This window comes from Palaemon carinicauda, chromosome 8 (genome assembly GCF_036898095.1).
Source record: "Palaemon carinicauda isolate YSFRI2023 chromosome 8, ASM3689809v2, whole genome shotgun sequence".
NCBI classification, from domain to species: Eukaryota; Metazoa; Arthropoda; class Malacostraca; order Decapoda; family Palaemonidae; genus Palaemon; species Palaemon carinicauda.
The window spans coordinates 41,997,898-42,025,216 of NC_090732.1; the positions used below are offsets into that span (position 1 = coordinate 41,997,898).

The following is a 27,319-nucleotide window of genomic DNA, read 5'->3' on the forward strand; positions in this document are numbered from 1 at the left end:
CGATATTCTGGTCTTGTTGAGCACCCTCCTCATCAGACAGAACGGGGAAAAAGCGCACACGTTGGTGCTGTCCCGCCGTTGTTGGAAGGCATCTTGTCAGAGTGCTTTGGGATCTGGGCCTGGGGGCAATACAGCGGGAGCTTGAAGTTCAGCGCTGTAGCGAACCGATCCAGTCGGATATCCCCACAAAGTAAGAACTTTGTTGGCTACTGGATGATCCAAGGACTACTCGATACTCATTATCTGAGATGCTCTGCTCCGACTGTCGGTGAGCACATTCCCTTTGTCTGGAATGAAGCGAGTCGATGGAGGGATCGAGTGGGCTTCGGGCTATCTCATTATCCCTACTGAGAGATGGGATAGCCGCTTTGAAAAGGTACCTCCTTGCTTGTTGATGTAAGCCAATACTGTGGTGTTGTTGCTCATAACCCGTCAGAGTGATCCGCTAGATCTTTGTTGGCACTGAAGAAGGGCCAGGAAGAGCGGCCTTCATCACTAGCAGATTTATGTGGAGGCACTTTTCCGATTCTGACCCCCCCCCCCATGTTCCTTTGAGGTGTCCGAAAACGGCCTCCAATTCAGGGAAAGTAACGAGGAGATTATTCTTTCCCGTAGGATGCCCTGAGACCCCAGCCAGATGACAGGTCACGAAGTTGCCTGCATGGCATACTTCGCTACATTCTCCTGGCCTAGGATCTCAGTAGGAGAAAAGGACACGTGTCGGCTGGAGAGTCTCTTTAGAGGGGCTCCCCCAGTGAGTTCTTCCACGGAGTGGTGAACCGTAATGCCCAAACAAGTCTCCTCTAGGATCTCGAAATACCTCCTCTGATGGACTCGAGGAGGAGGGAGGAGCTTGTTATCGGCGCTGGATCTGTTGGGGGAGGCGCGCTCAGAGAACTGGCCTTTAACCTTGTCTCTGGTACTCTGCATCCCTTGTGACCAGGGCAAAGCTGCACTGGCCCTAGAGGGTTCCTGGGTGCCATAGACTTGGTCCAAGACTGAGTCCTTACCCTCACTAGGAGGGGCCTCTGGGTTTGGGAACCTGTTGAGGTTCCTCCTGGGGGTCAGAACTTGCCAGTACGCATGTTCTGACTCTTGGTGTTCTCCTCCTGATGAGCTAGCAGCAAAGTCTCTCGTCCCCAGTGCTCTTCCTGGGGGAGTTTGTGGGCATTCTCCGAAGGTCTAGCTGGCTCCTGTCTGATCCTTGCCGAAGACTTGGAAACAGTCTTCGAGTCCTTTGGTTCCCTCCTGGGAGGGATACGGGACTCCAGTAACGATGGATGCAGGCTCTTCTCTACCCCTGTGAGAAGACCTCTCAGGAAGAGGCGGAGTTTCCCCCCATGGTGTGATGGGGGAATGGGCCGGCTCGTCCAACTCCCCTGAGGATAGGTAATCCTCATCCGCAGCGGAGGGGGAGAAAGTCTGGGGTAAAGAAAGAGCCTTGCGCAAGGATTTACGAGGAGACAGTTTAGCCCTTGGAGAAGTCACCCTGGAGGGGACTCCCCTCTTCCTCTTCAGGAGGGGAGGGAGCTGCCCCTGATATGTGACAGAAGACAGGGAACACAGGCTTCATAGCCAGCATAAGAGCTCTGACTATGGTCCCAAACTAGGGTAACTGGCTGACAGTTGAGCTGTCAGACACTCCCTCTGGAGGGAGGGGGATCGTTCGATCCTTTGAAGGAGTTGACAAACGAGGGTTCGCCTGAACAAAGCTGAGACAAAAAGAGGGGGCCTTAGACCTGTCCGGAAACCTCCCCTCCTCCGGCGAGCACGCTGTTCTGCGCCTGCTGGGAGGGGAACGGGACGATGGCCTGTCCGCCTGCAGCCCCGTAAAATTCGTGCGTGATCGCACTTGCGATCGGGGCGCAGATCGAGCTGGTGGTAGCGCGATGATTCCTGGAAGGGATCGTGCGCAGCAGGAATTTTATGCTCACGAGCGCGCGGGGGCGTAAGGACGCGGACGCGGGTGTGCGAGATTGATGGCGTGAGCGCACGCAGGAGATGGCGCGGGTGCACGTAGGATATGGTTGAAGGTTGGATGGGCACAATCAATTGATCGCGTGTGCGCGGGCGCGCAGCAACCTGATGCAAGACTGTTGGGCCCGAGGGTGCAGTAGCGCGAGTTAGCGCGATGGCGAGCAGGTGAGCGCTGCGCAGTCTGCACAGCCATCTTACCCTGAGGAGCTCGTGGGTGCACTGGGCGCACAGGAGACTTGATACTCCGAGGAGTGGTCACTATGAGAGACCTCTCCCGCGAATGGGAGAGGTGCCCTTCATAGAAAAGACTTGGAGACCACGCAGGCTGAACCACTGGTGAGCGCCTGCGATCTCTCCGGAAAAAAACTCCAACGATGTGCGGCGCAATCAGATTCGGGCGCACAGGTGTGCCCTGTTGCGATGGGCGCGCAACTGGAATATCACGCGCAACTGGAACATCGCGCGCAACTGGAACATCGCCTGTGAGCGCCCATGCGCTAACTTAGGCACATCCTGGACTGCGCGCTGAATTGTAGGAGCGCGCTGGGGCGTTGGTGAGCGCGTGTGCGCTATATCAGGAACTGCACGCGATGGGCGCGAAACAGGGTGCGGGAGCACAGGTGTGCGATGCTGCGATGGGCACGCAAATTAAAGAAATGCTCGCGCACGCGCGCGGGCGTGCGGGAAACCACTGGTGCCCGCGCGTGGAGAAGAAATGTAGGAGCGGGTGCGCGGGAGCCCATTGGTGCCCGCGCGCGGACAATGGTCGGCGCTCACGCGCGTATGAAGATCGTCAGCGCAGATGTGATCGTCGGCGTTTGTGCGCATAAGAAGGTCGTCGGCGCTAGCGCGTGTGCGCGTGCGTAAATGCACGCGTGCACTTGTGCTCTGGGTTGAAGGATCAGCTGACAGGTCGAACAGGAACTGGGATGTGTCCCTAAAGGGAGGGCATCCCCTGAAGAAGACCAAAGCAGGTCTGCTTCAGCACAGAGCCGACGATCAACACTGGAAGTACTGCGCAGGAGAGCATAGGCGCGCTAATCAGGAACTGCTGGTGGGAGCTGGAGCGCAGTGTAGGGGCGCAGGGGAAACCTGGTGCGTAACAGGAACAGGTTCGCGCACGCACGCAGGTGAGCACTGAGGCGCTAAGTCTGGAACAGCAGCAGTATGAGGGGGCACAAGTAAAAACCTGGAGCTGAAGGATTAGAGGCGCAGTTTGCGCTCAAGTCCCTTATGCGCAATGGCAGGTTTTAGTCGTGGGCGCCCACAGCGCGTCAGCAGCCAGGAACGGAGACGGCAGGACAGCAGGTCTTGACTAAGGGAATGAGAGACCAAAAGGCCTAACGTAGCCTGAGTTGCGAGACCCCGAAGGGTCAGTGCAACGAGAAACCCAAGTTTCCCTGTCACTAAACACCGAAGTGTAGGAGTGACTAAAGTTACGAGAGCCCGAGGGTACTGCGTAACTAATGTTACGAGACCCCGCAGGGTCAGCGTAAAGAGAAACCGAAGTTTCCCTGTCACTAAACACCGAGGTGTTAGTGACTGAACAGCAAGCTGTTCTAATCAGGAACAACCCTCCAAAGAGGAGTCTCTATGAGTGGCCTCTCTCGCGAACGAGAGAGGTAAACACTTCATAGAAGAGACTGGTGAAGGTGTCCCTAAGGGCCGTTGGATCAGCAAGCTGACCCTATCAGGAACAATTCTCCGGAGAGGAGTCTCTAAGAGTGTCCTCTCTCGCGAACGAGAGAGGTGATACTTCATAGAAGAGACCTATAAGGAGCAATCCTCCGAAGAGGAGGCCTTATGAGTGGCCTCCCTCGTGAACGAGAGAGGTCACAAAACTGACTTGTATCTGCTCAGCCCCTTGAGCATAGCTACAGAAGCGACTGCTCAGCCCCAAGAGCATAGTCACATCAAGTTCCATGGGCCGGCCTAGCAACCGCTCAGCCCCTTGAGCATGGTTACAAGAGAGGTCGCTCAGCACTAAGAGCATAACCGCCTAAGGACCAGGTTACCCCAGACACTGGTAATGGCGGCCCGAAGGGCCGTGGGGTCAGCAAGGACCTGTAAGGAGCCATCCTCCGAAGAGGAGGCCTTATGAGTGGCCGCCCTCGTGAACGAGAGAGGTCACAAGACTGATCCTGCAGCTGTTCAGCCCCTTGAACATAGCTACAGAAGCGACCGCTCAGCCCCAAGAGCATAGTCGCTTTAAGTTCCAAGGTCCGGCCTTGCAACCGCCCAGCCCCTTGAGCATGGTTACAAGGGCGGTCGCTCAGCCCCAAGAGCATAACCGCCTAAGGACCAGGAAAAAAGGTAAGAAGGGAAATTAACTAACTACCCTTGGAGGCGAACCTCCTTATAGTTCTAGGATGAACTGAAGAGTTGACAGTTGTCACGGGAGAACTTCTAAGAGAAGGGATATCGCCCATGACGATGTCCTAGAGAGACAGCAGCGACAGCAGACTCCCCAGGCATAAACAGGACAGCTCTGCTTCGTTGGCACACTTCAGTCAAACGAAGAAACTGAATAGTTAACTGGGAAAGTAAATTTAAATAATTATTTAACAGAAATTCCCCTGGGTGGAACTCCGAAGAGTAACCCCGAGGGAAAGTAAAAAAAACATAAGAACAAAAGTTAGGTATGCGCCCTCCTCCCCCACTGACATTCACGGGAGAAGGGGGAGGGCGAACTTTAACAAAAACAGAATTATAACAACTATAATTATGTAACTGACTTTGAAAGTTCCCAAAGAATCACAGGCCCCCGAAGGGAAATGTTCCCAGAAGCTGACCAGTTAAAAACACAATTAGATTCATAAAAATAATTGAAACAAATAAAACGGAAAGGCAACTCAGCCCGCAACGGGAAAGAAGCTTCCGAGTAGTAGTACGTAGTAGTAGTAAGAGGTGAACGACCTCGAGAAGAGAGACCGCCCTCCATGAAGGGCAATAGTGGTGGCCTAGAAGTAGGAAGGCCGCGCACCATGAAGGGAATGGCGGTGGGCAAGCGCTATGCCGAGCGATACTCTCTCGTTGACGTACACTACACACACCGCACAAACACTGAAAAGAAAACTTACTATATTCTATACACAGAAATATATATAAACACCAAGAATGTTTAATATATTAAGTATAAGAAAAAGTAAGTAAAAGACAAAAGCATTAATGGCTGTCAAGCGAGGATGGGAGCAGACATGTCCGCTCGCCATCCGAGCCAAAAGTAAAGTGAAGCACTCACTAGTGTGTGTGAGGGGGGGGGTAGCAAGCTACCCCTCCCTAACCCCCACTAACTAGCGGTGGGGTAGTAAACCCTCGTTAAAATTCTTATGGCTCGTCATTCAGCTACGCCGAAGTAATTACCCCATGTAAATAGTGTGGTTTGTATTTCAGTTACGGAACACACACACACTAGTAAAAAGCCACTCTAAATCTCATAATTATCTATTTTCTTATTAACAACCTTGTGCTTGAAAGTAACATGCATATAAATATTAAGAGAAGATTTAATGAAATCAAAAGAATCTATTTTTAGATAGATGGAAGTATATTCTCAAGAGAAAGGTGCAAAAACTTCATTCTTTGAGGGAGTTTCCTTCCGTGACCTAAATTCTCTTCCTAGGTGGATTTATTACTTTAGGTTGTATGCCATAAATGAGAGGTTTGTTTTTGTATGAACACAATAAATTTTACATAATTTGTATTTTTTTAGCTATACAGATAATAAAAAGGAAATCAGCAGATTACGTCATGCTGCACTGCTGGACAACGGGTGAGCATGATGGGTTACACTTGTATAAAGCGCTTACTCACAACATTCTTCTGGTCAAAGACTTGTTGGGTTGCTGAGGTGGGACCTTTGGTACATGACTCAAGTTTGTATAGCTAGGAAAAATACAAATATAAAATTTGTAGTTTACTCCTACGTGGATAGAAACTTCTCAATAATTTAATGGGGTCTTTCTTAGGTGGGAGAAAGTCTCTGTGAGGTAGGTCTGCCCTTTATCCCAAAGATACAATTGTTATTATTATTATTATTATTATTATTATTATTATTATTATTATCATTATTATTATTATTATTATTATGAATGGGCATGAATGTAAAGAGAGTTCTATATGAGAAAGTGATTGTACCAACTGTGATGTATGGATCGGAGTTGTGGGGAATGAAAGTGATGGAGAGACAGAAATTGAATGTGTTTGAGATGAAGTGTCTAGGGAGTATGGCTGGTGTATCTCGAGTAGATAGGGTTAGGAACGAAGTGGTGAGGGTGAGAACAGGTGTAAGAAATGAGTTAGTGGCTAGAGTGGATATGAATGTGTTGAGGTGGTTTGGCCATGTAGAGAGAATGGAAAATGGCTGTCTGCTAAAGAAGGTGATGAATGCAAGAGTTGATGGGAGAAGTACAAGAGGAAGGCCAAGGTTTGGGTGGATGGATGGTGTGAAGAAAGCTCTGGGTGATAGGAGGATAGATGTGAGAGAGGCAAGAGAGCGTGCTAGAAATAGGAATGAATGGCGAGCGATTGTGACGCAGTTCCGGTAGACCCTGCTGCTTCCTCCGGTGCCTTAGATGACCGCGGAGGTAGCAGCAGTAGGGGATTCAGCAGTATGAAGCTTCATCTGTGGTGGAAAATGTGGGAGGTTGGGCTGTGGCACCCTAGCAGTACCAGCTGAACTCGGCTGAGTCCCTGGTTTGGCTGGAGGAACGTAGAGAGTAGAGGTCCCCTTTTTTGTTTTGTTTCTTTGTTGATGTCAGATAACCCGCCTAATTGGGGGAAGTGCCTTTGGTATATGGATGGATTACTTGCTAAGCTACAACCCTAGTTGGAAAAGCATGATGCTATAAACCCAGGGGCCCCAACAGGGAAAATAGCCCAGTGAGGAAAGGAAACAAGGAAAAAAAATTTAAGAACAGTAACAACATTAAAATAAATAATTCCTGTATAAACTATAAAAACTTTAACACACCAAAAGGAAGAAAAACTCGATAGAATAGTGTGCCCGAGTGTACCCTCAAGCAAGAGAACTGTAACCCAAGATAGTGGAACACCACGGTACAGAGGCTATGTCACAACCCAAGTAATAATAAGTGATTAAAGTGAATTATTTGTGAACAGTGCAGCCGACTCATATGAGGCAGGGCCCTCTATTCTATTCCAGAGAGCATTATCAGGAAACGATATGAACATCAAGTGGCTTGTAACAGCGTCGTCATCCATATATCAATATATCAGTCAAACACAAGGCATTCTTACCTGCATTAGGGAGATTTTAGCGAGTGCTTCAAGTTCAATCAAAATTGACATTTGCCTTTATACAGTACTGTATTCACAAACACCCTTATACTGCAGAGAATAACTGATGCCAACTATGGAAGCAGTTACTTGTCCCATGAGAGCTTAGAGTGGACTATTTTTTGTACAGCAACAAAGGGTCCTATGGAAAAGGTGTCTAAGGACCTGTGTTTGCAATCTTTAAGGTAGTGGTTTGTAAAAATGGTTTACCTCTTCCAGACTCCAGCTTTTATTACTTGAGCTACTAAGTGTTTTTGCCGGAACGCTAAGGATGCAGGAAGCCCACATATATCACCTGCTCGAGGGGAAGCCCTTGGAGACGCTTTCCCTGAGGATTTATAGACTCTCAGGATAATTTCCCTCAACCAAAAAGAAATTATGTTACTGGAAACTTTCATTTTGGTGTGGCCAGTGCTCACAGACTGGAGACTCTGGACCTGAGATATTGAGTCCTTTTGAGATATTTATGTACTGCTCTTACAGATCACAGTAACATGTCATCCGGTCACCAGTTACCATTTTTAGAGATAAGATTGTGAAAGTCAAATCTAATATTATCAACTGGATTTTGGGTTTTGGCCACAAATTTAGGAACAAAGGAAAAATAGTTCTCTCCACCTTTTGGAATGTGGCAAAAGGTGAGATATACTGTACCATGCAGTTCACTCATTCTCTTGGCTGACGCTAAGGCAAGGATGAAAACAGTCTTCAAGATAAGATCTCTGTGTAAGGCTTTATGCATAGGTTCATACGGGGCTTTCTTTAAGGGTCGTGGGACCTTAGTCACACCACAAGAGGGGGCTTTTAGTTCTCGAGGATGGCTAGACTGCTCGTAACTCCTCATCAAGGCCGAGAGTTCCCAAGAATCTGAGGTCCAGTCCTTTCAGTTTGAATACTTGGCTCAAGGCAGTGCAGTAGCCTTTCACCACTGTGATTGAAAGGCCTTCTTGTTCCTTAGGAACAAAGTCTGCAATCAGGGGAATAGTGGCCTTGAGTGAAGCAATATTCCCCCTACAACACCAATCACAAAAGATTTTCCACTTTGCCTGGTTAACTACTGCAGAATATTTTTGGAGGTATCTGGAGAGCTGCTTCACAGTTGGTCTTGAAGAGCCTTTTTTTTGGAGATGCTGGATAGTCTCCAGCAGTGAAGGGATAGGCAATGTACTGCATCATGGAATTTTCTTATGTGAGGTTGGCGTAGCAGGTTTAGCTATTCAGGAAGTTCTCTTGGTATTTCCGTGAGAAATTCCAGCTGGTATGAATATCCCTCTGCTGCTTGCCATCTTAGGGCCACTAGTGTTACTCTTGACTCAATTAGATGTTCTGATTCTGTTCAGTGTCTAACGATTCAGACAGAATGGTGGGAAGGTGTAGAAGTCTAGACCCTTCCACGGGTGTTGAAATGAATCTTCCATCACTGCAGCTTGGTCTGAGACTGGAGAGCAATACACCGGGAGTTTGTGATTCAGGTGGGTGGTGAACATGTCCAGAGAAGGGGGACCCCACAAAGTCACAAGCCTCTTTGCCACTAGAGGGAAGCTAAGACCATTCTGAGACCACTATCATCCCTCCATGGCTCAGATGGTTTGCAATGATGTTTCTCTTCCTGGGGATAAACCTTGCCAAGAGAGAGGGAGAGACCACCTGGGACTGTGTCTGCTTGAGAATCTCTACTGCTAAGTTCAATAACTGGAGAGACGCTACACCTCCTTGTTTGGAGACATAGGTCACTACCAAGGAGTTGTCACTCATCGATACCACAGAATCTTTGCAAAGTGGAGTAATGCTAGTTACATCACTTACATTTCCAGGAAGCTTATGTGGAAACTTTTGTCTTCTTTTGACCATAGGCCCAAGATCTGTTTCTTTCCCAGATGAGCAGCTCATCTCAGCTCATCCCTGGCGAGAGGCATCTGTGAACAGCATAAGCTGTGGAGCACAAGCATGAAGGGGTGTTCCCGCTAACAGGTTCTCCTCATTTAGCCACCACAGGAGGTTCGATATCACCTATTGAGGTACTAGCAGCAGGGTTGCAGGATAGTCTAAGGCTTGTGACCACTGGATCTTCAGAGCCCACTGCACTGAGCGCAGATGCAATCTCCCCAGGCAGGGGGAGTTTCTCTAATGAGGAGAGGTGACCTAACTCCTTCTGCCACATCAGGGAAGGCAGGAGATCACCTTTCAGGAAAGTTGCTGCTAAAGTCCTGAACCTTACCAATCTGTCTGTAGCAGGGAAGGCTTTGGCTTGCACTGAGTCCATGTTCATGCCCAGATACCTGAAGGATGGGTTGGTTACGAGGCTGGAGTTCCGGAGGTTCAGTTGGATCCATAATTCCTTGCACAGATCCAGAAGTAGGTTTCTGTGTTTCAGCAGGAGAGCTCGGGATTCCACAAAAGAAGCCAGTCGTCTATGTATCTCATGAGCCTGATGTCCATGGCATGAGCCCAGACTGAGACAAGGACAAAGACTTTGGTGAAGACTTGGGGGGCTGGAGATGAGGTAAAGCACAGCACCTTGAACTGGAACAGATTGTCTCGAAAGGGAGACCTTAGGTACTTCCTTGAGGCAGGATGGATGGGGACCTAAAATAAGCATCTTTCAAGCCTATGGTCAGAAGGTAATCGTTCTTCCTGATACCCTGGAGAACAGAGGATAGCGTCTCCATCTTGAACCTTGTCTGCAAAATGGAGAGGTTCAAGAAATAGGGGTCTATGCTGGGTCTTCAACCTTCAGTCAGCTTCCCTACCAGGAATAGATTGCTGAGGAAGCCTCGAGAGTCGTCAAAGGCTTCCTTCACAGCTTCTTTGCTTAGCAACTTTTGAGACTTCCTCTGGTAGGAGTAGGTCTTTTGATGATCCTATCATATAATATGGTTGGATCTTATTTCTGGACAGTCTATGAAGGGTATCTGATATCCTGAATAGAGGACCTCTACCATCCAAGGGTCGGCCCTCAAGTCCTACCACCTTTGCCAAGTGCATTGTAGGCAGGCATCCCCCACTGGTGGTAAGCTGGGGGACAAGCCCTCCCTAGCATGAACTTCTGCCACCACATCCTCTTTGACCGGAAGAATGACCTCTCCTACAAAAGTTAGGCCTAGGATTCTGCCTCCCAGGCTGTTGTCCGTCCATGGGCGGGAGAAGGCGTCTAGAAAGGGGTGGCCTAAAAGGCGAGTTCTTCATCTGTCTCTGAGGAGTGGGCAACCTCAGTGCTGCTACTCTGCTGACTACGGGGCTCTGTCCCAGCCTCTCTAACTTCTCGATAGCCTTAATCACATTCGAGGCTGTTAAGAGAAAAAGAGAATTGATAAGGTCAGAGTTCCTAAGAACTGCAGCATCTCTAAGGGACAGATGTCTTGAGCATTTTGCTAAGACAGCATCATGCCTCTTCAGAACACAATTTCCCCACAGAACACATTCTGGTGAAGGAGGAACTCTATGGCCTTAGCCCCAGATACCAGATCTTGAGAGTTCCTTGAACTGCTCCCGTACGGTCTCATTCTTGAGGTTCCTCGAAATGGCAAAGCGAAAGAGTGCCCTAGACCAGTGGTCTATCCCTGAACAGGTCTGAATGGGTGACATGGCAGTTTGCCAATTCAGGACCTGAAATCGTGGCTGGTAAGTTATGTAGCCTTCCTCGTAGCCTTCCCGCCGGAACTGAAGGTACCGAGTTGGCCACATTTGGGTCAACGGGAAGAGGGCTTTGAAAAACACCAGAGTTAACATAAAAACGTCTCGTGCGCAGCAGAGGTAATGGGGGAAGTTTCGATGATCTACTCACTTTTAACGAATTTTCAGCAGCGGAGACTTGAGTTAAGAAACCAAGTGTGTCCTTTGTCTGGTTGGAAAAGGCCACGTCAAACGTAAGTCTAGGGCTCTGAGACTGTGGGAAGATATCGTCGATGCTGCACCATCTATTAGCAGTCAGTGCTAAGGGAGACTCATCTAAAGTGGCTAATAATGCTCATGATTTTAAAGATATGAGAGGCTTCCGAGGTTAATACTGGGGCCTCAAGGAGGGTACATCAGCAGAGCTTGTACTCGCACGCACCAAGAGGTTTTCTGGGAATCATTAATAGTGATGATATTCTGGTAAGAATGTTCTGTATTGACAGAGATATTTACTCTTCCTCCAATATCCTTCCTTTCCCATGAGTAATAATGGGAAAAGGAGGGGAATTAGAAATGGGAGGAATCTAGTTTGCTCCCATTGTAAGAGTGTTCATCTCTATATCCTGATTGGGAAGCAGAGGAGTTGAAGTCTCTCTCAGAACTCTTTTTACAAGCTGAGAGAGTTCTCAGTACTCTGCCATTTTGAATGCCTACGGCGAGGGCCATGTCATATTCGTCTGCTGATCGCTTCTTCTACGTCCAATGAGGAAGTGATCCTCGGGAAGGAGGGAAACTTTCTGCACCCCTTACTCGCTTTCTGTACTTGTAAAGAATTTGCTGAAAAGGAATAGCGTTCCAGAGAACACATCCTAATAATCATGATCGTCAGACCGACTGTAAGAACGGGGTCTATCTGGGCAATTTATGGGTTTATCTCTACCATGAGACACAGGGTTTTTATTTGCGTAGGGTGAGGTTCTATCTCGTTGGTTACTGACTGAGAGTTTATACAACTCTGGGGGAACTCTGGAATTATGAGGAGATGGTTTACTTCGTCCTCTAACATCAGATGGACGTATAATATCATTCTTTTCAGCGTCATCATGACACGGAGGAATACTCTAACGCATCAAGATGGCGGCGCGTTCAGCGACGTCTCAAGACTTAGGGGTAACAACTTGTTTGTACCTGTCAGCCTGCCTAGGATGCGGGGGAGTAACATTGCGCACAGAGATGGCAGTGTGTACAGTGATATCATTAACGTTTGGCCTGGCGGTCTACTTGGAAGAATTTCTTAATATTGTAGGAATAGTTACATTCACCTTCCCAGCATTAGTAAGCTTGGAAGAAAAAACTGCTTGAGCATGAAGGTATTGCCAATTCTGGTGAGGGGGACACAGCCAAAGCGGTCCGACCACCCTCATAGTAAGATGACATATTTCTTGACTCATTCTGGGCACTCGTTAGAGGATTTTCTGTCTAGGTGTATTAAGCCAGCATTTTTCGTCAATACGAGTTGGAGATTGGTAATCAGGATCTTCCAATAGGGCTGCCTCGGGGAAATAACAGGCTCAACTCTTAGGTCCTCCCAAGAACGAGGACATGCTTTCACTGTTCTAATGACAGACACTTCTATGAGGGTGAACATCTTATCTGCAGAGTCTGATAAACCCAAATCCATACTCAGCGCACTCATGGGGGTTGAGGGGGATCTGGACATAACAGCATAATCTGGTATAGAAGCATCAAGTGGATCTGGCTACGCTCCCGTATCTAGGGGATTCGTAATAACAGATTCAACTTCATATTGCACATAACTATCACTAAGAGATAACATGTTAATGAAATTGCAGCCATCGTCCTCCGTGACAGATCCCTTAGAGGGCTCCTGATAAGCAGAACTTGGTGGGCAGATAACATTCGTCACCGAACCTACCTTTCATTTTTTGACATGACGGACATACCGGATGAGGATCCACTTCTACTCCGTTCATGAAATTACCACAATGGCGATCATTACGGCCCAGGTAGCAACGCATCAAATTCGACATAGTCGAAAAGCACACACTCTAACTCACAACATAGATGTCAGGATGCCAGAAAAATGTTATTTTTATAATAAAATAAATTTTTGAATATACTTACCCGGTGATTATAATAGCTGCAACTCTGTTGCTCGACAGAAAACTCTAAGGTAAAATTCGCCAGCGATCGCTACACAGGTTGCGGGTGTGCCCAACAGCGCCATCTGTCGTCCAGATACCCAGTACTCAATGTAAACAAAGAACTCAATTTTCTCCTCGTCCCACTGCGTCTCTATTGGGGAGGAAGGGAGGGTCCTTTAATTTATAATCACCGGGTAAGTATATTAAAAAATTTATTTTATTATAAAAATAACATTTTTCAATATTTAACTTAGCCGGTGATTATAATAGCTGATTCACACCCAGGGGGGTAGGTAGAGACCAGCAAAATATGTTTACATTATTATGAGCTAAGAATTTTTATTTCATTTTAGAAGTTATCAAAATAACAAAAACAAAATAAATAGGTACCTGGTAAGGAAGTCGACTTGAACAATTACTCTGCCTTTTTAAGTACGTCTTCCTTACGGAGCCTCGCGATCCTCTTAGGATGCTGATCGACCCCTAGGATCTGAAGTATCAAGGGTTGCAACCCATACAACAGGACCTCATCAAAACCCCTAATCTAGGCGCTTCTCAAGAAATGACTTTGACCACCCGCCAAATCAACCAGGATGCGAAAGGCTTCTTAGCCTTCCGGACAACCCAAAATCAACAATAAAAACATTTCAAGAGAAAGATTAAAAAGGTTATGGAATTAGGGAATTGTAGTGGTTGAGCCCTCACCCACTACTGCACTCGCTGCTACGAATGGTCCCAGTGTGTAGCAGTTCTTGTAAAGAGACTGGACATCTTTCAAGTAAAATGACGCGAACACTGACTTGCTTCTCCAACAGGTTGCGTCCATTATACTTTGCAGAGATATATTTTGCTTAAAGGCCACGGAAGTTGTTACAGCTCTAACTTCGTGCGTCTTCACCTTAAGCAAAGTTCGGTCTTCCTCACTCAGATGTGAATGAGCTTCTCGTATTAACAATCTGATAAAGTCTGACCAAGCATTCTTTGACAAAGGCAAGGATGGTTTCTTAACTGAACACCATAAAGCTTCAGATTGGCCTTGTAAAGGTTTAGTACGCTTTAAATAGAACTTAAAGAGCTCTAACAGGGCATAAGACTCTTTCTAGTTCATTGCCTACGATCTCCGATAAGCTGGGGATATCGAAAGATTTAGGCCAAGGCCGAGAAGGCAGCTCATTTTTGGCTAGAAAACCAAGTTGTAGCGAACAAGTGGCTTTTTCTGACGAAAATCCTATGTTCTTGCTGAAGGCATGAATCTCACTGACTCTTTTAGCCGAGGCTAAGCATACCAGGAAAAGAGTCTTAAGAGTGAGATCTTTCAGGGAGGCTGATTGTAACGGCTCCAACCTGTCTGATATGAAGAATCTTAGTACCACGTCTAAATTCCATCCAGGGGTAGCCAAACGACGCTCCTTGGTGGTCTCAAAAGACTTAAGGAGGTCTTGCAGATCTTTATGTTTGGAAAGATCTAAGCCTCTATGCCGGAAGACCGATGCCAACATGCTTCTGTAGCCCTTGATAGTGGGAGCTGAAAGGGATCGTCCTTTTCTCAGGTATAAGAGAAAAACAGCTATTTGAGCTACAGAGGTACTGGTCGAGGATACAGAAACTGACTTGGTAGACTCTAATGGAAGAAGCTCTCCTTGCTCTAGCAATCGCACTGGCTGCTTCCTTCGAAAAGCCTCTAGCTCTCGAGAGTCTTTCGATAGTCTGAAGGCAGTCAGACGAAGAGCGTGGAGGCTTTGGAGTACCTTCTTTACGTGTGGCTGACGTAGAAGGTCTACCCTTAGAGGAAGACTACTGGGAACGTCTTCTAACCATCGAAGTATCTCGGTGAACCATTCTCTCGCGGGCCAGAGGGAAGCAACTAACGTCAACCTTGTCCCTTCGTGAGAGGCGAACTTCTGCAGTACCTTGTTGACAATCTTGAACGGTGGGAATGCGTAGAGATCCAGATGTGACCAATCTAGGAGGAAAGCATCTATATGTATTGCTGCTGGGTCCGGGACTGGAGAGCAATAGATTGGAAGCCTCTTGGTCAGCGAGGTTGCAAAGAGATCTATGGATGGTTTTACCCCAAGTGGCCCAAAGTCTCTTGCACACATCCTTGTGGAGGGTCCATTCGGTTGGAATTACTTGCCCTTTCCGACTGAGACAATCTGCTATGACGTTCAAGTCGCCTTGGATGAACCTCGTTACTAGGGAGATGTCTTGACCTTTTGACCAGATGAGCAGGTCCCTTGTGATCTCGTACAACGTCAGTGAGTGGGTACCTCCTTGTTTGGAGATGTACGCCAAGGCCGTGGTGATGTCCGAGTTAACTTCCACCACTTTGCCTCGAAGGAGAGACTTGAAGCTTTTCAAGGCCAGATGTACAGCCAACAGCTCCTTGCAGTTGATATGCATGCTCCTCTGACTCGAGTTCCACAGTCCTGAGCATTCCCGACCGTCTAGTGTCGCGCCCCAGCCCACGTCCGATGCGTCCGAGAAGAGAACGTGGTTGGGAGTCTGAACAGCCAGAGGAAGACCCTCTCTTAGGTTGATATTGTCCTTCCACCAAGTCAGACAAGACTTTATCTTTTCGGAAACCGGGATCGAGACCGCTTCTAGCGTCTTGTCCTTTTTCCAGTGAAAAGCTAGATGGTATTGAAGAGGACGGAGGTGTAGTCTTCCTAGTGACACAAATTGTTCCACGGATGACAGCGTCCCTACCAGACTCATCCACAGCCTGACTGAGCAGCGTTCCTTCTTCAGCATCTTCTGGATGGATAGCAGGGCTTGATCTATTCTGGGGGCTGATCGTCTTGTTGTTCAGCAACGTCCTCATCAGAGGGTTCCTCATCCGAAAACTGATGAGGAAATGGCAACGGAGTGGGCAACGTCTGGCTCGCTGAGTCCGGTCGCACTGGTGGATGCGTGACGGAGCCGGACGCAATATCATGGAACTGCTGCACAGTCTGTGAACTGTCAACAACCATGGGTGCGCGAGGAAGCACAGCGTCAACCCGAGACTGTCTAGACCGTCTGGGTTGTGCAGTCAACACCCTACCGGGTTGCTGAGGTTGACGCACTGCGTCAAAACAAGTCACCTCTGCTGGTTGTTGAACGTCCTGAACGTCAACAACCACCTCCGAGCGTCGCTTAACGTCAACGTGCGGCTGGCAACCCACACTGGGTCGCATCGGTGGAGGAACCACCTCAACTGGCAGACGCGAGTAGGTTACCTCAGCGTCAACAGGGCGCACAACCGACCGGTTGGAAGGTTGTTGGCCAGAAGGTTCGGTAGCAACCTTCTCCGCATTAAAGTCCTCTATCAAGGACGCAAGCTTGGACTGCATGTCTTGCAGCAAAGCCAATTTAGGGTCTACGGGAGCAGGTGTGGCAACAGACGGGGTTAGCGACTGAGGCGGTACCGTTTACCATCCCTGAAAGCCTTGTTATGCGTGACATAATTGTACAGCAAAACTTCAAAGGCTCGAAAACAGCTGTGAAGTTGACCTGTAAACAACTTGGAGCGTCTCCTGGCCAGGCGCCAGGGAGAGTCTACGAGAATTGAGAAGTCTATCTGGGCAGAGGCATGAACTCCCAAGCCGAGAACTTCTCTCGTGTCATATCAGACTCTCGCTCTATAAACCAGTTTAAAAGAAGGGAAAGCAAAGGCTGTATCCCCCAAACTCCTCCTGGTGAAAAACCAGTCGCCTAGCCAACGTAAAGCTCTCTAGGAGAGCGAGAGAGCACTAGTTTAAAAACAACGGCTTCGAAGTAGCTAGGCCTAGTGTAAGCTCTGACTTTTAGGCGAACGAGGAGCAGCAGTTACAAAAAGATCCGGACAAAGATCCTTAAAAAAAATATCATGATTTAATTAAAGTCCATAGGAGGCTAAGCAGCTTTAGGCTCCTCTCCATCTGACAGAGTCCTCAAGGGAATATCAGTAGGACGGGGAACAGCAACTTCCTCATCTACAGGAACCTTGTCCGATAAAAGCTGAGTCTCAAGCAAGGGAGAGACCTACCGTGGTGGCAATGCTTTACAAGCAGAGTCCACACTCACTGGTGCATTAGTAGCGGACCAGAACGCAACGTCATGTAACTGCTTGACAGTCTGTGAACTGTCAACAACTGAACTGTCAACCACAACAGGTGCGTGAGGACGCACAGCGTCCACTCGAGACTGCTTTGACTGCCTAGACTGAGCAGTCAAAACAACTCTAGAATGCGGAGGTTGACGCACAGCGTCAAAACAAGTCAACTCCGATTGTTAGTGAACGTCTTGAACGTCAACAGGAGCATCAGCAAGTGGCCTAACGTCCAAATGCGGCTGAAAAACCACACGAGACCGCATCGAGTGTGGTTCTAAACAACCTGACTGACGTGACTAAGCTACGCCAACGTCAACAGTAAGCACAAAGGAACGTTAGGTTGGCTGAAAGCCAGGATATCGATGAGATAAACGGCTAAACTCAACGGACTAATCGGCAGAATAGTCTTCCATAAGGGAGGCAAGCATATACTGCATGTCTTGCCATACAACCCATTAAGGATCAACGGAAATGGTTGTGGTAAGAGACGAGGGTAACGTCTGTGACCGCAACACTTTGCCTACAAAAAAAGACTCTCGGAGTCTGTGTTACGCTTTTGTTAGGAAGCGAGCAGCTATCCGATGACTGCATAGGGTCAGAGCTGTCCTAATGGTTGTAACCAGGACGCTGGACCTGTCCTGAAAGGACTGACTTTCGCTTAAGGGCTTCGAAACCTTGTGACAGGTTTCTTATGCGAAAAGCCTTCGGATGACGAGGAGAAACAACGTCTCTCTCGTCTTATGGTAGGGGAGATCTTGGTAAGATACACCCGATACCATAGAGGGAAAAACGTCTGTTCGTTGGTCAAGGCCTCTCGAACCCATAAGTCGTTTGACATTACTTCTCCCCTGGGCTTGGGAGCATGTAAGAGGTCCGGACTAGGTGAACGACAGGCACGAACAGACGAACCCTCGGACGCAACACTGTAACACTTTGCGCATATCACTTTATCACTTCGATTTTCTGTTTTGCACTTATTTCACTGAAATTTTTACTGATTTCTACCTGAAACACGCAATTCTACCCTTCATTAAAAGGTAGTAATTGCAAAATCAGTCGTATAATGCAAGCTCATTAATACCAGCAAAAAACAGAAAACATATTTAAAGATAAAAAAATCAGTGGCTGGGAAGGAGACTAAACACTAGTTCATATAACTACGTTTTCAATCTCTCACCGCACATAGCCTGGGGACGAGAATAAAAAACTAAAACGTTTTATCCTTCCTCCCCGTACAGCGACTAGGGACGAGAGTAACTCGAGAACAACGTTACCCGCTTGAACGGAACGTTTTCTCTCCTCTCTCTCCCTCCGTCTCTATCTCTCTCTCTCTTTCTCTCTTGATTTCGCACCTAAGAGAAGAGCCCAATTATATTTCGTCAAAAAAACATGTTATTTGACTAAAGGAAAAAACTGAAAGGTTTTTCAATTAAAAAGTTCCTTTAAAATAGAATTTAAAACATATAAGCTAAGAAAGAATGAACAAAACGTCAGAATCGATTTACTCTTACTGCAAAGTGAAACCGTGATACACTCTCTCTCTATCGTAACGATAGAGCGCATGTTGAACGTCCTGAACGTCAACAACTGCGTAGCATAAATAAACTAAACGTTAGTTCATCTTTGAAAACAGTACGAAGACTATCAAAGAAATTCTTTCATAAAATATTACATTTAAAAAGTTTTAAATCCTTAGCTCTTTAAAAGCTAATTACGATATAAAGGGCTCAACGTTGATTAACTTCGGTTTCCAAGTTAGGACCGCCTACTCTCAGGAAAGGTCTATATAAACAAAACATTAAAATTATTTTTATATGTTTATAATAAATGGAAAGTTAATCGAAGAGGCCTAATAAAGGCGGAGAGATATAAAATATATAGAGGAAAATCTATAACGTGATATAATTACTAAAAGCCTAAACACACTTCCGCTAAGGGAAGGGTCGGCCATTTAAAAGTGAAAGAAAGTCCATACTCTCTTTGTCATCATAATTAAATCTATCCAAAACGAGTTCAAGATTTAAGATGAAGATAAAACACCTGCATAGCGAAAGCTCAAAACTAGAATAGTGTACTTCACCAATTAGTTGTGAAAACAAATCCAGTTTAGCAACAGCGAATAAGCACGTCTTGTCGGGAGCACGACAGAGAGAAAACTGAGTTCTTTGTTTACATTGAGTACTGGGTATCTGGACGACAGATGGCGCTGTTGGGCATACACCCGCAACCTGTGTAGCGATCGCTGGCGAATTTTACCTTAGAGTTTTCTGTCGAGCAACAGAGTTGCAGCTATTATAATCACCGGCTAAGTTAAATATTGAAAACTTTAAATACTGTAAATCAATCAATCAATCTAACTCACAAATATTGAATACCATATGCAAGAGACAAGGTATGGCAAATACACAGACACAAGCACTATAAGGGCGAAGAGTAGGCGATGCCGTTGTCTGATCGTGGGAAGGGAAGCAGGGATATCCAAATACCCCCCACAGCCAGAAGTGTTGCGAGTAAGAGCTTGATACAAGAGTAACCCATCGTGTACAGCAGTTGCCCAGCAACACAGTATGATGCAATCAACCAATTTCTTTTCAATTGTCTGGTCATAGAAAACGAAACCAGAAGTAAACCCAATAAATGACTCAGAAGTTTGTATCCACATGAGAATAAACAAAATTACCTATAAGAAAATTCTTTTACATTTTTAGAATAAAAATTTAAATAAAAATTCTCATAATGTTATCATTAAAAGCATTATTGCATAAGAAACAATCTCAGATTACAATTTTACAAACTGACTCTACGAGCTACTTAAAATCCAAGCATGTCTCACCTGAGATCAAAATCTTCCCTCAAAAATATTACTGTACACCGTTTGTCAACAATATCTAAAACCCTCAAAAATCAAACTGAATAATTCTTAATAGACCCTATATCATATAAATACAGCATTCAAAATATTTACAAAGATCCTTACTAAAGTACTGCTTTCATTACTTACCTCATGTTTCTGTAATTGACATAGTGATTCCAATTCTTTGATTCGATCTTTCGGTACAACAACTTGTGAGTCATCATCTAAAAAGAGAATATTCAATTAAAGAATCTGAACTGCACTGCACTGTACAGGATTACAAATGATGGTACAAGAGGGCTCAATAAAGAAGTAATAAAATAATAAAGTTAAGAAAATTCTAAACTTTAACTAAGTGACAAATAAATGAAGTAACCAGTTGGACAAAATGAAGAATGAAAGAAGGGACTCCTAATACTGAATCACACATTTTTAGGGTAATATGTTATTTTCATTAGTAAAATAAATTTTTGAATATACTTACCCGATGATCATATAGCTGTCAGCTCTGCTGCCCGACAGAAAAACCTACGGGCGGAATACGCCTGCGATCGCTATACAGGTGGGGGTGTACATCAACAGCGCCATCTGTCAAGTAGGTACTCAAGTACTCGATGTCAACATAGAACCAATTTTCTCCTCTGTCCACTGGGTCTCTATTGGGGAGGAAGGGTGGGTCCTTTAATTTATGATCATCGGGTAAGTATATTCAAAAATTTAGTTTACTAATGAAAATAACATTTTTCAATATTAAACTTACCCGATGATCATATAGCTGATTCACACCCAGGGGGGTGGGTAGAGACCAACATTACATGTTGACATTATTATGAGCTAAGTATTCCGTCTTTCATTTTAGCAGTTATTCAAAATAACAAGCATAAAATAAATAAGTACCTGGTAAGGAAGTCGACTTGAACAATTACTCTGCCTTTTTAAGTACGTCTTCCTTACTGAGCCTCGCGATCCTCATAGGATGCTGAGCGACTCCTAGGAGCTGAAGTATGAAGGGTTGCAACCCATACTAAAGGTCCTCATCAAAACCTCTAATCTAGGCGCTTCTCAAGAAATGACTTTGACCACCCGCCAAATCAAGTAGGATGCGAAAGGCTTCTTAGCCTTCCGGACAACCCAAAAATATTAATAAAACATTTCAAGAGAAAGATTAAAAAGGTTATGGAATTAGGGAATTGTAGTGGTGGAGCCCTCACCACTACTGCACTCGTTGCTACGAATGGTCCCAGAGTGTAGCAGTTCTCGTAAAGAGACTGGACATTCTTAAGATAAAAGACGCGAACACTGATTTGCTTTTCCAATAGGTTGCGTCGAATATACTTTGCAGAGATCTATTTTGTTTAAAGGCCACGGAAGTTGCGACAACTCTAACTTCGTGTGTCCTTACCTTCAGCCAAGCTTGGTCTTCCTCATTCAGATGGGAATGAGCTTCTCATATTAACAGTCTGATAAAATAGGATAAAGAATTCTCTGACATAGGCAAAGATGGATTCTTAACTGAACACCATAAAGCTTCAGACGGGCCTCGTAAAGGTTTTTAAAATAGAACTTAAGAGCTCTTACAGGACATAATACTCTTTCTAGTTCATTTCCAACCATACGATAAGTTTGGAATATCGAACGATATTGGTCAAGGCCGAGAAGGCAGCTCGTGTTTGGCTAGAAAACCAAGTTGTAGAACATGTAGCCGTTTCGGATGAGAATCCGATGTTCTTGCTGAAGGCATGAATCTCACTGACTCTTTTAGCTGTGGTTAAGCATATCAGGAAAAGAGTCTTAAAGGTGAGATCTTTCAGGGAGGCTGATTGAAGCGGTTCGAACCTGTCTGACATAAGGAATCTTAGAACCACGTCTAAATTCCAACCAGGTGTAACCAAACGACGCTCCTTCGTGGTCTCAAAAGACTTAAGGAGGTCTTGTAGATCTTTATTGTTGGAAAGATCTAAGCCTCTGTGACGGAAGACTGATGCCAACATGCTTCTGTAACCCTTGATAGTGGGAGCTGAAAGAGATCGTTCTTTCCTCAGATATAAGAGAAAGTCAGCTATTGAGTTACAGAGGTACTGGTCGAGGAAACGGATACTGACTTGCACCAGTTTCGGAAGATTTCCCACTTCGATTGGTAGACTCTAAGGGTGGATGTTCTCCTTGCTCTAGCAAACGCTCTGGTTGCCTCCTTCGAAAAACCTCTAGCTCTCGAGAGTCTTTCGATAGTCTGAAGGCAGTCAGACGAAGAGCGTGGAGGCCTTGGAGTACCTTCTTAACGCGTGGCTGACGTAGCAGGTCCACCCTTAGGGGAAGTGTTCTGGGAACGTCTACTAGCCATCGAAGTACCTCGGTGAGTTATTCTCTCGCGGGCCAGAGGGAAGCAACTAGCGTCAACTTTGTCCCTTCGTGAGAGGCGAACTTCTGCAGTACCTTGTTGACAATCTAGAACGGAGGGAATGCATATAGATCTATATGTGACCAATCTAGTAGAAAGGCATCTATATGAACTACTGCTGGGTCCGGGATAGGTGAGCAAACTATTGGGAGCCTCTTGGTCATCGAGGTTGCGAAGAGATCTATGGTTGGCTGGCCCCAGGTGGCCCAAAGTCTCTTGCATACATCCTTGTGGAGGGTCCAATCTGTTGGAATTATTTGTCCCTTCCTACTGAGACAATCTGCTATGACATTCAAGTCGCCTTGGATGAACCTCGTTACTAGTGAAAAGTCTAGACCTGTTGACCAGGTGAGGAGGTCTCTTGCGAACTCGTACCATGTCAGAGAGTAGGTCCCTCCTTGCTTGGAGATGTACGTCAAAGCAGGGTGTTGTCCGTGTTCACCTCCACCACTTTGCCTTGAAGGAGAGACCTGAAGCTTTTCCAGGTTAGACGTACTGCCAGTAGCTTCTTGCAGTTGAAATGCATTGTCCTTTGACTCGAGTTCCATAATCCCGAGCATTCCCTACCGCCTAATGTCGCACCCCAGCCTACGTCCGATGCGTCCGAGAAGAGAACGTGGTTGGGAGTCTGAACAGTCAGGGGAAGACCCTTTCAAAGGTTGATAAAGTCCTTTCACCAAGTCAGACCAGACTTTATCTTTCCGGAAACCGGGATCGAGACCGCTTCTAGCGTCTAGTCCTTTTCCAGTGAAAAGCTAGATGATACAGAAGAGGACGGAGGTGTAGTCTTCCAAGTGACACAAATTGAACCACGGATGACAGTGTCCTAACCAGACTCATCCACAGCCTGACAGGGCAGCGTTCCTTCTTCAGCATCTTCTGGATGGATAGCAGGGCTGGGGGTTGATCGTCTTGTTCAGCAATGTCCTCATCAGAGGGTTCCTCATCCGAAACTGATGAGGAAACGGCAACGGAGAGGGCAACGTCTGACTCGCTGAATCCGGTCGTACTGGTGGATGCGTGACGGAGCCGGACACAAAATCATGGTACTGCTGCACAGTCTGTGAACTGTCAACCATGGGGACGCGAGGAAGTACAGCGTCAACCCGAAACTGTCTAGACTGTCTGGGCTGTGCAGTCAACCCCCTACCGGGTTGCTGAGGTTGCCGCACTGCGTCACAACAAGTCACCTCTGCTGGTTGTTGAACGTCTTCCTAGTGACACACTGAACGTCCACAACCACCTCCGAGAGTCGCTTAACGTCAACGTGCGACTGGCAACCCACACTGGGTCGCATCGGTGGAGGAACCACCTCAACTGGCGGACGCGAGTAGGATACCTCAGCTTCAACAGGGCGCACAACCAACCGGTAGGAAGGTTGTTGGCCAGAAGGTTCTTCTCCGTAAAAAATCCTCTATCAAGGACACAAGCTTGGACTGCATGTCTTGCAGCAAAGCCCATTAGGGTCTACGGGAGCAGGTGTGGCAACAGACGGGGTTAGCGACTGAAGCAGAACCATTTACCATCCCTGGAAGCCTTGTTATGCTTTAATTAAAGTCCATAGGAGGCTAAGCAGCTTAAGGCTCCTCTCCAAATGACAGTGTCCTCAAAGGAATATCAGTAGGAGGGAGAACAGCACTTTCTCATCTACAGGAACCATGTCCGAGAAAAGCTAGGTTATCTCAGTGAGGGTCTCACTGGTGCATAAGCAGCAGACCAGAAGGCAACGTTATGTAACGGCTTGACAGTCTGTGAACTGTCAAAAACTGAACTGTCAACCACAACAGGTGCGTGAGGACATACAGCACTGGTGCATTAGCAGCAGACCAGAAGGCAACATTATGTAACTGCCTGACAGTCTGTGAACTGTCAAAAAACTGAACTGTCAACCACAACAGGTGCGTGAGGACATACAGCACTGGTGCATTAGTAGCAGACCAGAAGGCAACGTCATGTAACTGCTTGACAGTCTGTGAGCTGGCAACAACCAAAGCTGTGTGGGGAAGCCTCAACTCCTGACTGACTAGTCTGCTGCGGGCGAGTGGCGGTAACCACAGTGGGTTGCGGAGGCTGACACATCGTGTCAAAACACGGCAGCTTGTGGTAGCTCACGCACGGCAACGGAGTGCTCCGTGTGTCTGTGGGAGTCAGCATGCGTCTGGCAGGGTCGACTGCGCATGGGTGGAGGAGCTCTCACAACAAGAGTGTGGGAGCAGGCAGCCGCAGCGTCTGCTGGACGCACAACCGTGGCAGGTTGTAGGCAAACGGGTGCATCGTCAACCTTCTCCGCAGTCGGAGTGTGGGAGCAGGCAACAACCAAAGCGGAGTGGTGGTGCGTGGTGGGGACTGCCGTGGGTTGCGGAAACTAACGCATCGCGTCAAAACACGGCAGCTTGACTCCACCTTCCCACTGCTGATGCGGTAGCTCACGCATGTCAACGGAGGGTGCCGCACGTCGGCTAACGTTAACATGCGTCTGGCAGGGTCGACTGCGCATCGGTGGTGGAGCTCTCCGCAGCCGGAGTGTGGGAGCAGGCAGCCTCAGCGTGAGCTGGGCGCACAACCGTGGCAGGTTGTAGGCTAACGGAAGCAGTGTCAACCTTCTCCGCACGAAACTCCTGCATAACCGCAGCTAACTGAGTCTGCATAGACTGCAGTAAAGACCACTTAGGGTCTACAAAAGCGGCAACAGACGGAGCTACTGTCCGTTGTGACTGAGGGTCTAAAACAGCTGGTGCGGCAACAGACGGAGTTACTGCCTGTTGCGGTACCACCTTGCCTCTCTTGGGAGGTGTGCAGTCGTCGGATGACTGCAGCGAGTCCGAACTGACCCAGTGGCTACACCTGGGCCGTTGGACTTGCGCGGAAGGGACCGACTTGCACTTAAAAAGCTGCGAGATGTGGTCCATGGTTTCTTACGAGAAACCTCTTCCGCAGACGAGGAATAAATGGGCTCTCTCGTCTTTGTGTGGGTGGGGCGATCTTGGGTAGATACGCCCGAAACCACGGAGGGAAAAACGTCTGTTCGTTGATCAAGGCCTGTGGAACCCATAAGTTGTTCGACATTACTTCTCCCCTGGGCTTGGGAGCTTGTAAGAGGTCCCGGACTAGGTGAACGACTGGCACGAACAGACGAACCCTCGGACGCAACACTGTAACACTTTGCGCATATCACTTTATCACTTTGATTTTCTGTTTTGCACTTATTTCACTGAAATCGAAACTTTAACTGATTTCTACCTGAAACACGCAATCCTATCCTTCATTAAAAGGTAGTAATTGCGAAAACAGTCGTACAATGCAACAGAAAACATAAATAAAGATACAGTAAAGCATTCAGTGGCTGGGAAAGAGACTAAACACTAGATCAAATAAACTACGTTTACAATCTCTCACCGCACATAGCCTGGGAACAAGAATAAAACCCTAGAAACGTTTTACCTTCTTCCCCTACAGCGACTAGGGAGGAGAGTAAAAAAAAAAAAACGAGAACAACGTTACCAGCTTGAACGAAACGTTTATTCTCCTCTCTCTCCCTCCGTCTCTATCTCTCTCTCTCTTTCTCTCTTGAAGCACCTGAGAGAAGAGCCCAATTATATATCGTTAAAACATGTTATATGCTAAAGGAAAGAACTGAAAGGTTTTCCAAATAAAAAGTTCCTTTAATTTAGAATTTAAACCATTTAAGCTAAGAAAGAATGAACGAAACGCCAGAATCGGTTTACTCTTACTGCAAAGTGAAACCGTGATACACTCTCTCTCTATCGTAATGATAGAGCGCATGTTGAACGTCCTGAACGTCAACAACTGCGTAGACTAAAAACTAAACGTTAGTTCATCTTTGAAAACAGTACGAGACTATCAAAGAAAATCTTTCATAAAACATTAAAATTTAAAAAGTATTAAATTCTTTAAAGGTTAAATACGATATAACGGGCTCAATGTTAATTAACTTCGGTTCCAAGTTAGGACCGCCTACTATCAGGAAAGGTCGCATATAAACAAACATAAAAATTTATTGTTATATGTTTATAATAAATGGAAAGTTAATCGAAGAGGCCTATAAAGGCGGAGAGATATAAAATATATAGATCTATAACGTGTTAAGCAAAATTACCAAAAACCTAAACACACTTCCGTCTAAGGGAAGGGTCGGCCATTTAAAAGTGAAAGAGAGTCCATACTCTCTTCGTCACCATAATTAAATCTATCCAAAACGAGTTCAAGTTTTGAAATGAAGATAAAACCCCTGCATAGCGAAAGCTCAAAACTGGAATAGTGTACTTCACCAAATCGTTGTGAAAACAAATCCAGTTAGTAACAGCGTATTTAGTAGGTCTTGCCAGTGGCACGACAGAGAGAAAATTGGTTCTATGTTGACATCGAGTACTTGAGTACCTACTTGACAGATGGCGCTGTTGATGTACACCCCCACCTGTATAGCGATCGCTGGCGTATTCCGCCCGTAGGTTTTTCTGTCGGGCAGCAGAGCTGACAGCTATATGATCATCGGGTAAGTTTAATATTGAAAAATAGAATTTTCATAATAAAATTAACATTAGTAAAGGTAGTCATCGACGTATGACCTATGCAACTTACGACTGCCCCCTTTTACAACCATTTCTTTCACTATATTGTCTAAAAATTTCTCTAGGTAAGTTAGCATTTACTTTCATTGATGATAATATAAAATATCTATTTTTAAATAAAAAATACAATTAGAAAAGTCTGTCGAATTCACATATGTTTAGTTATGTCATACTTTTGGCGGAAAGAGCCGGCAAATTGAGTGATTTCCTTTCAATTGGTTACCAATTAATATTAGTATTCCCATTATCAAAATATCAAGTAATCTCGGATCTGTATAGGTTGTTATGAGTACTAGGTACGAGTAAATTTAAGCTCGATAGTTTCTTGTAGTGTCTGCAATCACGCCA

At 46.3% G+C, this 27,319-nt stretch overlaps 1 protein-coding gene across 2 annotated transcripts in view; it reads right to left on the reverse strand.

Moving 5' to 3' along the window:
* The window catches only part of LOC137645718 (thyroid receptor-interacting protein 11-like), a 346,293-nt gene that overhangs the window by 288,157 nt on the left and 30,817 nt on the right, over positions 1-27,319 (reverse strand). For both annotated transcript variants that reach the window (XM_068378600.1, XM_068378601.1), the window contains exon 2: positions 20,132-20,208. In XM_068378600.1, coding sequence (XP_068234701.1) covers positions 20,132-20,208 — 77 coding nt within the window. The remainder of the gene's footprint in view (positions 1-20,131; positions 20,209-27,319) is intronic.